The following is a 13,844-nucleotide window of genomic DNA, read 5'->3' as shown; positions in this document are numbered from 1 at the left end:
CCTAATCCTGCTGATGCCCAAGCCTCCTGCCAGCTACATTTTCTACCTTCTTGTGGACTTTGGGAGAAGAGTTCCAGTCCTTTGGATATTTGCATCAAAACTTCCCTCCAAGATAAGGTGGGTGGACTGCAAGGCTAGGTTCATGTTCCATTTGGACTCCTCCACCCTGGTCTACTGGGCTGGGCTTCCCCCCTCTTTGCAAGAATAGGGCTCCTCTCCTAGAGTTTGATGGAATAGGGCTGCTCTCCAGTAGACCTCCAAAAATGTCATGGAAGGTGAAGTGAAGGCTGCAAGGATATATTGATGATTTGCCTGCATATTACCTTTCAGGAATGTCAAGAGTTAAAATTAGAAACTCCTAAAATGCATGAAAAAAAGGGAAGCTAGCAAATTGGCATCTCTAAGGAGGCAGAGTTATGGTAGTTTGGTGTCGTTTGTTTAATTCAATTTACTGTGCCTCTAATTTTTTTTAAATCTGTAATGGTTTAGAAAGGTAATATGCCCACAAACCACTGGCATGAACCTGAAACCTTAACTTCATTTTAACAAAGGTAGGCATGTGCGAATTATTGCTTAGGATTAATCTCATCAAACTCCACAAGTGGGCATGAAAGGAAAGACACTGAGGAACCTAGACTAAAAAGTTTAAAGTTATTTTCTCTAGCAAAGAACTGGGTAGAAAAGGTTTGCAGGATAGTTTAAACTATATTAACCGCTGTGAGAAAGAGGAACGAAGTATTTTGGGGTCACTATTTACCAAACTCCACTGTACTAGATGTGGTGGCTGTAGTGTAATGCACTTATAAGAAAGCCTCAGTATTGTCTGAACAATAAAATCTTCCTTGTTAATTTTCCTTGCAGTTCAGGTTTGGGGATTCAGAGCCTGCAATCCAGACTGGTTCATTTTACAAGCCTGACATTTGCTGCCAAATCCCATGATTCACAAAGCTTTCTTAGAATAACATTAGATTGCAAAGGAGCCCTAGCGCCCCATTTCAGTACTGCAGGCAAGCGTGAGAAACAATTAACAGGTGAAAGTCAACCATGTCTACCTCCTTCTCTCAACATACATACTCTTTTTGAGTAGACCAGACTTGAAAGTTCAAGTTGATAACTGACAAGCCTGTAAGCATAAGGCTGAATGGCAAGAATTCTAGATACTGAGCTTTAAAGCATTATGGGGGAACTACATGTCACTTGCATAGAGGTTTTGGCATTCCATTAGTATTAACAAAAAGAGTTCACCAGACTACCTCAACATTTTACACTCACAAATTAATCAGATGTGAATTGTTTTGGCTGATTGCGTACTTGACTCTTTTACATGGGATTCTAACTAGGGAGTCTCAGGTTAATTCAATTTGCTCTGTGAACTACACAGAGCAAGTAGGACAACAATTGGTTTGTCGCTGCACACTTTCTTTGGGACTCTACATAATGGGAACATGACAGAATGCATGTTCAACACAGACACTGTCCAAGAGTGAATTCTTGCTTCTGCCCAGGTGTCAGAATATAATACAACGTGATTCCAAGCACTGAAGTTGATCTGAGTTGAGCGGATTCACCCATTAGATATTTTTCAAAAAACTTAACAATGGGTTGTTGAAAGACCATTTTCATAGCAGAGCTTAGACTATGTGTTCACTGCAAGAAGTAAAGGGGTTTTACAGCAGGATAACTAACATGCAATTATCAGAGGGGTAGCCATGTTAGTCTGAATCTGTAAAAAGCAACAGAGGGTCCTGTGGCACCTTTAAGACTAACAGAAGTATTGGGAGCATAAGCTTTCGTGGGTAAGAACCTCACTTCTTCAGATGCAAGTAATGGAAATTTCCAGAGGCAGGTATAAATCAGTATGGAGATAACGAGGTTAGTTCAATCAGGGAGGGTGAGGTGCTCTGCTAGCAGTTGAGGTGTGAACACCAAGGGAGGAGAAACTGCTTCTGTAGTTGGATAGCCATTCACAGTCTTTGTTTAATCCTGATCTGATGGTGTCAAATTTGCAAATGAACTGGAGCTCAGCAGTTTCTCTTTGGAGTCTGGTCCTGAAGTTTTTTTGCTGTAAGATGGCTACCTTTACATCTGCTATTGTGTGTCCAGGGAGGTTGAAGTGTTCTCCTACAAGTTTTTGTATATTGCCATTCCTGATATCTGACTTGTGTCCATTTATCCTCTTGCGTAGTGACTGTCCAGTTTGGCCAACGTACATAGCAGAGGGGCATTGCTGGCACATGATGGCATATATAACATTGGTGGACTTGCAGGTGAATGAGCCGGTGATGTTGTAGCTGATCTGGTTAGGTCCTGTGATGGTTTTGCTGGTGTAGATATGTGGGCAGAGTTGGCATCGAGGTTTGTTGCATGGGTTGGTTCCTGAGTTAGAGTTGTTATGGCGCGATGCGTGGTTGCTGGTGAGAATATGCTTAAGGTTGGCGGGTTGTCTGTGGGCGAGGACTGGCCTGCCTCCCAAGGTCTGTGAAAGTGAGGGATCATTGTCCAGGATGGGTTGTAGATCACTGATGATGCATTGGAGAGGTTTAAGCTGAGGACTGTAGGTGATGGCCAGTGGAGTTCTGTTGGTTTCTTTTTTGGGCCTGTCTTGTAGCAGGAGGCTTCTGGGTACACGTCTGGCTCTGTTGATTTGTATCTTTATTTCCTTGTGTGGGTATCGTAGTTTTGAGAATGCTTGGTGAAGATCTTGTAGGTGTTGGTCTCTGTCTGAGGGGTTGGAGCAGATGCGGTTGTACCTCAGCGCTTGGCTGTAGACGATGGATCGTGTGGTGTGTCCGGGGTGGAAGCTGGAGGCATGAAGGTAGGTGTAGCGGTCGGTGGGTTTTCGGTATAGGGTGGTGTTAACGTGGCCATCGCTTATTTGTACTGTGGTGTCTAGGAAGTGGACCTCCCGTGTAGATTGGTCCAGGCTGAGGTTGATGGTGGGGTGGAAGCTGTTGAAATCATGGTGGAATTCTTCCAGGGTCTCCTTCCCATGGGTCCAGCTGATGAAGATGTCATCAATGTAGCGTAGGTAGAGAAAGGGCGTGAGTGGACGAGAGCTGAGGAAGCATTGTTCCAGGTCAGCCATAAAAATGTTGGCATATTGTGGGGCCATGCGGGTGCCCATAGACACCATCAGATCAGGATTAAACAAAGACTGTGAATGGCTATCCAACTACAGAAGCAGTTTCTCCTCCCTTGGTGTTCACACCTCAACTGCTAGCAGAGCACCTCACCCTCCCTGATTGAACTAACCTTGTTATCTCCATACTGATTTATACCTGCCTCTGGAAATTTCCATTACTTGCATCTGAAGAAGTGAGGTTCTTACCCACGAAAGCTTATGCTCCCAATACTTCTGTTAGTCTTAAAGGTGCCACAGGACCCTCTGTTGCTTTTTAACATTCAATTGTTATCCTGCTGTGAAATCCTAGTGGAGACAAGGCACAGGCTACCACCAGGTAGCTAAGCAAAGTTATCACTGTATCCCACCCCTGGATGATCTCTCATATTTTACCCTACAGTAAAGCTACAGTTCCATGTCTCCACTAGGATTACAGCAGGATAACTAATGTGTATTAATTATCCTGCAGTAAACAGAAATGCTGTTCTCCTTCAATACCCGAAATGTAACAACAGATTATACATAGTTTTGCACCTGAACCCTTCAATATCTGCTTTGATGGTCACTATTTTCTTGGTAAACATTCAGTGACACTGATGCCAGATCAAAGACAGCAGCCTTATCTAGGAAAACTAAATATATTTTCACTATGAATGGAAATTGGAAAATGCACATATAACGAACAAGAAATAAAGCAAAAGAGAACAAGTTGGCTTCCTTTTTCAACTACAGTACTTGAAAGCTTCCCAGTCAGAATATAGTGCAGCAATCAAGTGGCAATTTATCAGAAAAAGACTGTTTAGTCACTGTTCAAATAATGCCAGCTCATATACTGAAATCAAAAACCAACTTATTAATAGGATTTGTTTGAAGTCAACGAGCACTGTCAAATACAAACATACCAAACGTGACAGAACTGCCATTCAATTATGTTATTACTACAAATAACTGTCAGACCTGCAAGCAACTCACCACAAACCAAGTGTGTATTCTAAACACCATTCTGACAAAAACTGAAAAGGTGTTTCCTTTCATATAGGCAGAATTCAAAACAAATACACCTCAAAGGTGGCACTCTTTCAGAAAGCAGGAATCTGCACACACCATTGGCTTTGTTTGTAAATATATTAACGACCTCAACAAGGTTACTAGATGGCAAATATTGGCTTGCCTTTATAGTGTTCCAAAGAAGTATAATTTGGACAAGGATCATGAGAATCTTATTATATTTCCAAACTATCCTGAGGGGGAATCTCATGGAGATGGTTGCCATGTGCTGTTGCACCAAGTGCATTATAAAGGTGTCATAGGAGTCTTATGAAACTGCATAAAATCTTAGTATTCTGCACTTTCACTCGACCCATGCTGGCATCATTGCGAATGCATCACTTGCAAATAGATAGCTCAATTTTTCATTACTATTTGAGGGACTTTGCAGAGAGGTCAGAAGATGGAAAGGAAGACATAAATACAGAAAGAATGGGTGTCCTAGTGGTCTAGTGTGGAGCAAATCCAGCAACATTCCCCTAATGCAAAGGTTGAAACAAAAGAAATACATCACAGTCTGGTATCTCCTATGGCTGACTAAAGGGACAAGGTTGAACTCTAAAGCAAGTTGTGACCAGCAAACCCTCCATCCCTTGCCTTTTGGTGAAGTGGAGAGTGATCATGATTTAGGACATGGGTGTTGAGCAATAAAGGATAAGAGGGAAAGATGGGAACAAAAGAAGGAATTGGGGAGAGACATGCAGAAGTGAGGAAGCAAGCTTCACAGAAAAATGAATGAGAAAGACTAGGTCGAATAAGCAAAAATAGCAAAAATGTAAATTGGTAAAAATACAGGGAAACAAATAAAAGGTCAGATCCTAAATGGATATCAGTATAACTCCAACTACAATATATTAACTCCAGCTGATGATCTTGCCCCACAAATTCTAAGAATGAAAGAGAGAAACAGAGGTGTGCATCACTTAAATTTAGCACGGTTTGTTTTTGTGATTGTGAATTGGATTGGTGGCCAGAAGAAATTCTGGAGTAACCACACTATGGGAGAGAGATCTGAAGGCAGTTAGAAAAGTGCATTCACAGCCACAGGGCTGCCAAAACATGGAATACACACTCCTGCCAAAAGCTGCTGCTGGTGGGGGTGGGGGAGTACATGATTCTGTAAAATTCACAATGCCTCACATGAAATAGTTTAAGAGACCAGCAAATCCAGTGAGGTGAGATTGAACAGAGCACCATGCCCTCTCCCCTGTACTTTTAGGGTTGCCAACTTTCTAATTGCAGAACACTGAACACCCTTCTTTGCCCGGAGCCCCGCCCCACCCCTTCTCCGAGGCCCCACCCCTGCTCACTCCATTCCCCCTCCCTCCGTCGCTCACTCTCCCCCACCCTCACTCGCTCATTTTCTCTAGGCTGGGGCAGGAGGTTGGAGTGCAGGAGGGGGTGAGGGCTCCGACTGGGGGTACAGGATGAGGGGTTTGGCGTGCAGGAGATGGCTCCAGGCTGGGAGGTGGGGCCGAAGGGTTTGGAGTGTGGGAGGGGGCAGAAATGAGGGGTTCAGGGTGCAGGAGGGGGCTCCAGGATGGGGGAGGGGGTGCAGGCTCTGGCTGGGGGTAGGAGCTCGGAGGGGTTCGGGGTGCAGGAGGGGGCTCCAGGCTGAGGCAGGGGGTTGGGGTGTGGGAGGGGGTATGGGCGCTGGGCTGGGGGTGCAGGCTCCAGGGTGGGGCCAGAAATGAGGGGTTCAGGGTGTGGGAGGGGGCTTCAGGCTAGGGTAGGGGGTTGGGGTGTGGGAGGGGGTGAGGGCTCCAGCTGGGGGTGCAGGCTCTGGGCTGGGGCCGAGGGGTTTGGAGTGAGGGTGAGGGCTCAGGGCTGGGGCAGCGGGTTGTGGTGCAGGGGAGGTGTGGGCTCCGGGAGGGAGTTTGGGTACGGGAGGGGGCTCAGGGCTGGGGTAGGGGAGGTTTGGGGTCCAGGAGTGGGTGAGGGATGCAGGCTCCAGGTGGTGCTTACCTCAGGCGGCTCCCAGGAAGCGGCCGACATGTCTCTCCAGCTCCTAGTGGCTCCCGGCCAATGGGAGCTGAAAAGCTGGCGCTCAGGGCAAGGGCAGCAGGAGCCATGAAGGGAACCTGCCAGCCTCGCGCCAACCGGACTTTTAACAGCCTAGTCAGCAGTGCTGACCGGAGCTGCCAGGGTCCCTTTTCGACCAGGTGTTCTGGTTGAAAACCAGACACCTCGCAACTCTACTTTTAATCCCAACACGTGGAACAGACCCTAGAGTGAAGCAGCATGAAAATGGATGACAAATTCTTCAGTTTCTACAGTAATAATTTCCTTAAATTGTTTATTTATGAGACACTAACAGCAAAGAGGGTAGGTCTGAGCAGCTAGATCCTGAGATCCCACCATAACCCCTGTAAATAAAGAGCCTCTAGATCACAGCAACACTAAAATGGCTTGTATGTTCCCTGCTTATACAGTAATATTAACCACTTTTTTACCAGCAGAAAGAGCAAAGAGCTGAGGAAAAGCAGCAATGGAGATTCAGAGATCCATTATTTGTATACTGAGTGTGCACAATTTAGGATCTGGAATTTGTTGGAAAGTATTTCTCTATTTTTTTTAAATTATGGCTAGCATGTGCTTGTGTGGGCTCTGTAAATCCTTGTATATGTTTTAAGCTGGGTAATATGGACACAGTTTGCAGCTGGGTTCTGTTGTACGTATTTTGATAGGTTTTATATTACAGAGAGAAAGAGAGAGAGTGTGCACATATGCACACACACACTTGGGAGGTGGATAGTAACATTTATATCCCACACACAAAATGTGATTAAGCTAGAATTAAAATAGTTTAAAAACAGCCAAAGACCCTCATATCAGTAAGATGTGTTCCTTCAAGTCCAGTTAGTTGGAAACTTTGCCCCTTCTTCCCAGATGAAGACCGGTCCAAAGCGATACATGAATTTTTCACCTCCAGACCAGATTACTCCAATACTAAGAATCTGAAGCTGAATATGAAAATAAAGCAAAGACACCAGCTATTGGAAAATGCAGCTGTCCCCTTCCTCCATTATTTACGCAGCTATGAGCACATAAAGCTGGTGCTCCAGTCCCTCAGACTCCCAGTCCTTCTTTGCTACCAACTTATTGCCTTGATCCTAATTCTTGAAGTCATTAATAGAATAGGTCACAGCTACATTGGTAAATATCTCCTATGAAATGCCAAAACAGTTACCCTACTCAGGGAAGAGACAGATCACAAAACCCGACCTGAAGCCCATGATAACCAGGGACCAAACATTCTCAGGATTCTGAAGGAATCCAGCTACAGAACAAGTTTCCAGGGGGGGGGGGGGGGGAGGGGGGGAAATCTAGAATTTGACTGCCTTTGGGAAACACTACAAAATCTCCCTAACTTGAAAAAACTAGAACTAAATTCACAACATAATCACCCCAATTTTTTCCCTCTTAAGAAAAAAACCTTACTCCAAGCAGAGCTTACTATAATCTGAAAAAGGAGAAGAGACAAGGACACCATGAAATCCACTAGTCACTTCATTATTGCCAATCTTGCACTGTGATTGGAGGCAGTACAAAACCCTATGACAGATAAAACAGCTATCTGGTTACACATTCAAAACAGTTCACAAAAGCAAACAGAAGTAATACATTTTGAAGTACTCTTTCAAGGACTTGAAGGTAGTTTTCTCCACCCAGAAGTAGCATTCTTCCTAGCAAACAAGCATATTTGAAAACTTGGGTGTAGTATCCTGCCTTCTTCTCTTGAGCTCCTGAAGGAACACTTCTGAGTCCTAGCTTCCCAACTCCCAGGCAGATGTTATCTCCTCCCTTTATTATGAAAACTGGGATGTGGGCCCCCTTTTGGGTCCAAAAGGTTTTTACCCTCTTATGACACAAACAAAATTCAAATTTGTAAGGAAGGCTGTTTTTAAAATTTGATGCAACAAAAAAGCATCAGAACACTTTTCAAAAAGTGAACAATTGTATTCCATGTTCTCAGTTCCATTTCTGTGGGGAAAAAACGGTTACTAATATGCCCTGTAGTAGTAATTCTTCAAGATATGTTGCACATGTCCATTCCACTTCAGGTGTGTGCATGCACTGCACACCAGAATTGGAGATTTTTCCCTAGAACGATACCTTTCACAGCAGCACATTTGTGTTGCTACACAATGGTATAAATCAGGGGTAGGCAACCTTTCAGAAGTGGTGTGCCGAGTCTTCATTTATTCACTTTAATTTAAGGTTTCGCGTTCCAGTAATACATTTTAACGTTTTTTAGGAAGTCTCTCTCTATAAGTCTATATTATATAACCAAACTATTGTTTTATGTAAAGTAAACAAGGTTTTCAAAATGTTTAAGAAGCTTCATTTAAAATTAAATTAAAATGCTGATCTTACGCCGCCAGTCTGCTCAGCCCGCTGCCAGCCTGGGGTTCTGTTCACCTAGGCTGGCAGCGGGCTGAGCGGGGCCTGCGGCCGGGACGCCGGCTGGCAAGGGGCGGGCAGCCGGGACCTCAGACCTGGGGGGGGGTCAGGGCAGAGGGCTGGGCGTGTGGGGGGGGTTCAGGGGTCAGGGCAGAGGGCAGTGGGGGTGGGGGGGGTTCAGGGGTCAGGGCAGAGGGCTGGAGGGTGTGGGGGTGCTGGGCAGAGGGCTGGGTGTGGGGGGGGTTCAGGGGTCAGGGCAGAGGGCTGGGTGTGGGGGGGGGTTCAGGGCAGAAGGCTGGGTGTGTGTGGGGGGGGTCAGGGCAGAGGGCTGGGGTGCTCGGCTCGTGGGGGTACTCCCAGCCCCCTGCCCTGAGCGGCTCATGGCAGGGGGCTGGAAGGGATATGCCCTGTTCCACCCCCTTCCCCAAGGTCCCCGTCCCTACCTCTTCTCTGCCTCCTCTACGGAGCAGGGAGCACGCTGCCACTCATCCCCCTCCCCCTTGCAAGGGCGATCAGCTGATCGGCACAGGGAGAGGGAGGGGGAGGAAAGCACCACGCTGGGGGAAGAAGTGGGGGAGGGGGGAAGCTTGGCTGCCGCAGGACCAAGCTTCTGCCTCCTGCCCCCGCAGGGGAGAGCAGTGGGCAGGGGGGGCTGAGTGGGGCTGGGACCTCGGCAGCGTGCCACTCAAAATCGGCTTGTGTGTCGTGTTTGGCACACATGCCGTAGGTTGCCGACCCCTGGTATAAATGGTGGAGCCACCTTGGACCCTCCTCAGTTTCTTTTTACAGGACAGGCTCTGATATAGAAGGGAAGGAAGGGTGGGCCATGGAATGGACATGTGCAAAACATCTCAAAGAAAAGTTACAGAACAGATTAGTAACCTTTTTTTCTTCAAATGGCTGCACACATCCATTCCACTTCAGGTGACCCACAAGCAGTTCAAACAGGAGTTAGGTTTCTAAGTCTACCTGAACAGTGACTGTAGAACATGTCCAAACTTCGCATCATCTCTAGAATGCTGAAACATAGCATGATGAGTTGAAAAGGAATGCACCAATGACCAACTTGCAGCTCTACAAATGTCTGTTGTAAACATGTGGGCCAAAAAAGATGCAGAAGCTACTTGACATCTTGTAGCATGCGCTATAACCTAGTCAGAGGGGGTTTCTTGGCAATGTCATAGCATAGATGTGTGCAGGATAAAATCCAGGACAAATGCTCTACATCGAGACTGGAAGGCCTTTCATCCTGTTGACAACTGAAATGCACAGCTGGGATAATGATCTAAATGGCCTACTTCTGTTCAAGTAAAAGGCCAGAGCCCTTCAAACATCCAAGTTATGGAGAGTCTCTCCTTATCATTATGAGAATGGGGCTTAAGAAAGCCATATACTTACTGATATTCTTTCTTGAGGTGGAATTCCAGAACTACTTTAGATGGGAATATAGGATGTGGATGTTAAGGATTGCCCTTAGAAAAAATCATGTCAGGACGGTCAGCTACAAATGCCTGTTACTCCTCCACCTTTTTCATGGATATAATAGCTACCAAAAATGTTACTTGCATAAACAGGTGCAGTAAGGGAGGTAGCTGTTGGCTCAAAAAACGAACTCATCAACACTACGAGCATAAGATTCAAGTCCCAGGGAGGAAGGGGATCCATGACATGGGGATATAACCTACCTAGACTCTGACTACAGATCACAGGAGTAAGAAGGAACTAAGAGGATCCAGGCTGGTTCCTCCCTTGACAGCACTGTGCAGAAGCACAAGACTGGTGAGGGCGCTCAAGCTCCAATATGTATCGCTTAAGCCATGTGTACACTACAAAATTAAGTCGACCTAACTTACGTTGGCATACAGACGCCACAGTAATTATACCGCTTGCGCGTGTCTACACTTTGTGCTCCTTGTGTCAACAGTTTGCATCCTCACCCGGAGCACTTGTATCGATTGTACTGTTAGTGTGGGGCATAGTTGGATCACTCCTGAAAGCCAGTAAGAGTTGATGTAAGCAATGCAGTGTCTACACTGACACTGTGCTGACCTAACTACATTGACCTTGACTTTACACCACTTGTGGCGATGGAGTTATAAAGTCGTTGTAATGGGGAAGTGTGACAGTCTGTATCCCCAATTATAATGATTTTGTACAAAATTTGCCTTCTGAGGTATCATTTGAAAACTCCTAATTTGCTGATCATTATTGTTCTGGTAAGATGTGTGTGGCAACATTGTATTCATTGTAAATTAAGATTCTACTGTATGACTTTACTGAGACATGCTCCAAGTTTAGAAAAGTACACACAAACCAGTTCCTCAGAGACAAAAAGCAAACTGATGCCTCAGTCAGGTATCAACAAAATCAAATGGACTATCGCCTGTTAAGTGGCCATTCTTTGGCAGGAAAAAGAGTGTGAGAGAGAAATTTACATTTTGTCAAAGAAACAGCTGGAGATTCTTGGCCCCACGGATGTTCTGTCTCCTGAACCTCAGCTGGAGATTATTTTCAAAAAAAAGAGAACTATAAGTAACGGGAACTGATTCCCCAGATTACTCTCTCCCTCCATCTCTACTCATGGCATCAGGAACACCTGAAGGATAAGGAAATCAACACTGAACTTCGGAAGGGGTCCTGGCTGAAAGGCATCCAGATTGCTATAAGCATGTGGTGAGAGAAACCTTTGCTAGAATGCATTTAGCATTAGTTGCGTTTTACCTTTTATTTCTTTGTAACCAGTTCTGACTTTTATGCCTCGTTACTTGTAACCACTTAAAATCTATCTTTCCATAGTTAATAAACTTGTTTTATTGTTTTATCTAAACCAATGTATGTTTGGATTGAAGTGTTTGGGAAACTTCATTTGGGGTAACAAGATTTGTACATATCATTTTCTATGATGACAGAGTTTATATGAGCTTGTGTTGTCCAGGAGGGTGCTTGGCAGTACAAGACGGACATTTCTGGGGGAAAGTCTGGGACTGGGAATTGCTGGTGTTGCCCGCAATGTAATTCATGGGTGGGTGGCTATAGCACTCATACAATATAGCTGGGAGCGATTTACATGCTGGAGGCTGTGTGAGAGCAGACCAGTAGTGGTTACTCTCACTGCAAAGCAGTGTAAGAGGTATCCCAAGCTGAGGGGTCACAGTTGTCCAGCTGTCCAGATTGTACCTTAAGTAATGTCACAGGCAGTTACATCAATGGGAGTGAAATTTCAAGTGTAGACACTTCCATAGTTAGGTCGATGTAAGCTGCCTTGCATCAACCTAACTCTGTAGTGCAGACCAGATCTTAGGGACGAATTTCCAACTATGGTTGTGCACACACCTGAAGTGGAATGGGGACATGTGCAATCACTTGAAGAACTACTTGTCCAGCTCTCTTAACTTTTTTCTTTACAAAAATTCTCATCTGGCAACCAACTACAGGTTCACATTTTCTTGTAAACATTACTTTTTCTGACAGGGTGGGAAAGGAGGAGCAAAGCTTCTAATCAAAAGCTTGTCAAAATCTTAGTACAAATTAGCTTTGTATCAAAAAACCCCAATAAAGTTAACTGTAAACACTTACAATACTTTGAAAGCAACAATACCAATGCACTAGGTGCAATGAACTCCATATTTAAATCTTCTAGTAGTTAAGGCTGTTAATTCAAAGAAATTGTTTTGGGATCACTAAGGTGTTTTATAAAATAAAATTCATGATTTTATAGCACTGCTAAAGCATGCTAAAGTGAAAAAGCACGTTATTAATAAATTCATAAAATAACTGTTCACTGAATTTTTCCAAGGAAGTTCAAATTGTATTGTCTTTAAGAAGAGACACACCTAAATTGTATTATTGTTAATAATGTTGTAGTCTTGCTTACTATTATCATTTAGCAGATACCCCCAGTCTGGCAATATAAAATCAGGACTATTCGTTTTATAACACATCAAAAAATAGTTGCATCACTATCATCATTTTAATCTTACCTCAAGCACTGGTCCAGCTCCAAGAATAATCTGTTCTACTCCACTAACAAATCCCTTCTGGCTGAGAGCAGTGAGGTGATGAATCAGAAAGTTTGTGCTCTGTGTTTTCCCTGACCCACTTTCTCCTGAAATCACGATGCACTGGTTCTTCCTGCGCTGAAGCATAGCATGGTAGGCCACATCAGCCACAGCATAAATATGGGGCTCCAACTTTCCCAGCTGATGATTATCATACATTTTAACATACTTAGGATTGTAAATGGGGAGAAATTTGAATGGATTAATGACTATCAGAATGCTGCCTACATAGGTATAAATTTTTTCCTGCTTAAAGCGGTTTCTGAGATTTTCCAAGAGTGTTTTCTCATTTAAATCTGGTAAACTGCACAAATCATCATAGTCCTTCTGCTGCGGCTGAGGAAGGAATCCACGTTCCATCATTCTGCGACGCTCTTCTGTCACCTGTAACCAGGACTGTAGACTGCCATAATGAATAGACCCATCTAGATTCTTCTCCCTCAGAAGGAAGCGATAGTCTTCTCCACTCAGTCGGTTCTCCAGGGCCATGCGGGGCCACAACATCATGCGTTGGACAGGGCAGTCTGTAGGGTTGAGAATCCATTCCTCCCCACCAAACTCCTTCACCTCTGCTAGGACATAGCATTTTGTTTTGTCTAGTTGGAGTTTATTAATGAGAGAGTCTATTACCTCAGCAGCTGTTGATGTTTTTCTGGCGGTAATAGGGCAATAGATGGTTCCTTCAGCAATGCTCCCAGGATATACGTGTAGTGTAAACTCACTGTCCTCAAAGCGTCGTCTTCCTCCAACATCATTTACATTCATATTGAACCCCTTCCCATCAGTACCTGCAGTGCATCTTTAGAACGGTCCAGTATGCCGTCATGACATCAACACTACAAAAATCAAGACAGAAATATTTTAGACTCAGCGTTTTCTTTCAGTAACAGGTATTTTAAAAATATTTACGCATACCGTATGAAAAGGTAAAGCAATCTAACAGCTAACTACCACCCTCAATCATATTAAGATTCTACAAAAGGTAAATGATTATTCCGAAGTTTGACAATTGGAAAGAAAGTTGTTTTAAATATCATGATGCTTTCAAGAAAACTGCAGCCAGAAGACCTTTTCTGTGCTAACGGTAACAATTTCAGACTCCATTCTAATCTGATAAACTCAGGGATCGATCACTTCAGACTTTTGCAGTAATTACCAGGTATCAGGGATTTGAAATTAGATCTCTAGTTTTAAATTAATGCATTTTAATATTG

The 13,844-nt window shown here is 44.3% G+C and overlaps 1 protein-coding gene across 1 annotated transcript in view; it reads right to left on the bottom strand.

Moving 5' to 3' along the window:
* Positions 1 to 13,437, bottom strand: part of MYO9A (myosin IXA) — a 361,511-nt gene extending 348,074 nt beyond the window's left edge. The window contains exon 1 of the mRNA XM_065412857.1: positions 12,553 to 13,437. Within this exon, the coding sequence (XP_065268929.1) occupies positions 12,553 to 13,395 (843 nt within the window). The 5' untranslated portion in view covers positions 13,396 to 13,437. The remainder of the gene's footprint in view (positions 1 to 12,552) is intronic.
* Positions 13,438 to 13,844: the final 407 nt, after the last annotated feature.

This window comes from Emys orbicularis, chromosome 10 (genome assembly GCF_028017835.1).
Source record: "Emys orbicularis isolate rEmyOrb1 chromosome 10, rEmyOrb1.hap1, whole genome shotgun sequence".
NCBI lineage: Eukaryota > Metazoa > Chordata > Testudines > Emydidae > Emys > Emys orbicularis.
This window is presented reverse-complemented; position numbering and strand designations above follow the sequence as displayed.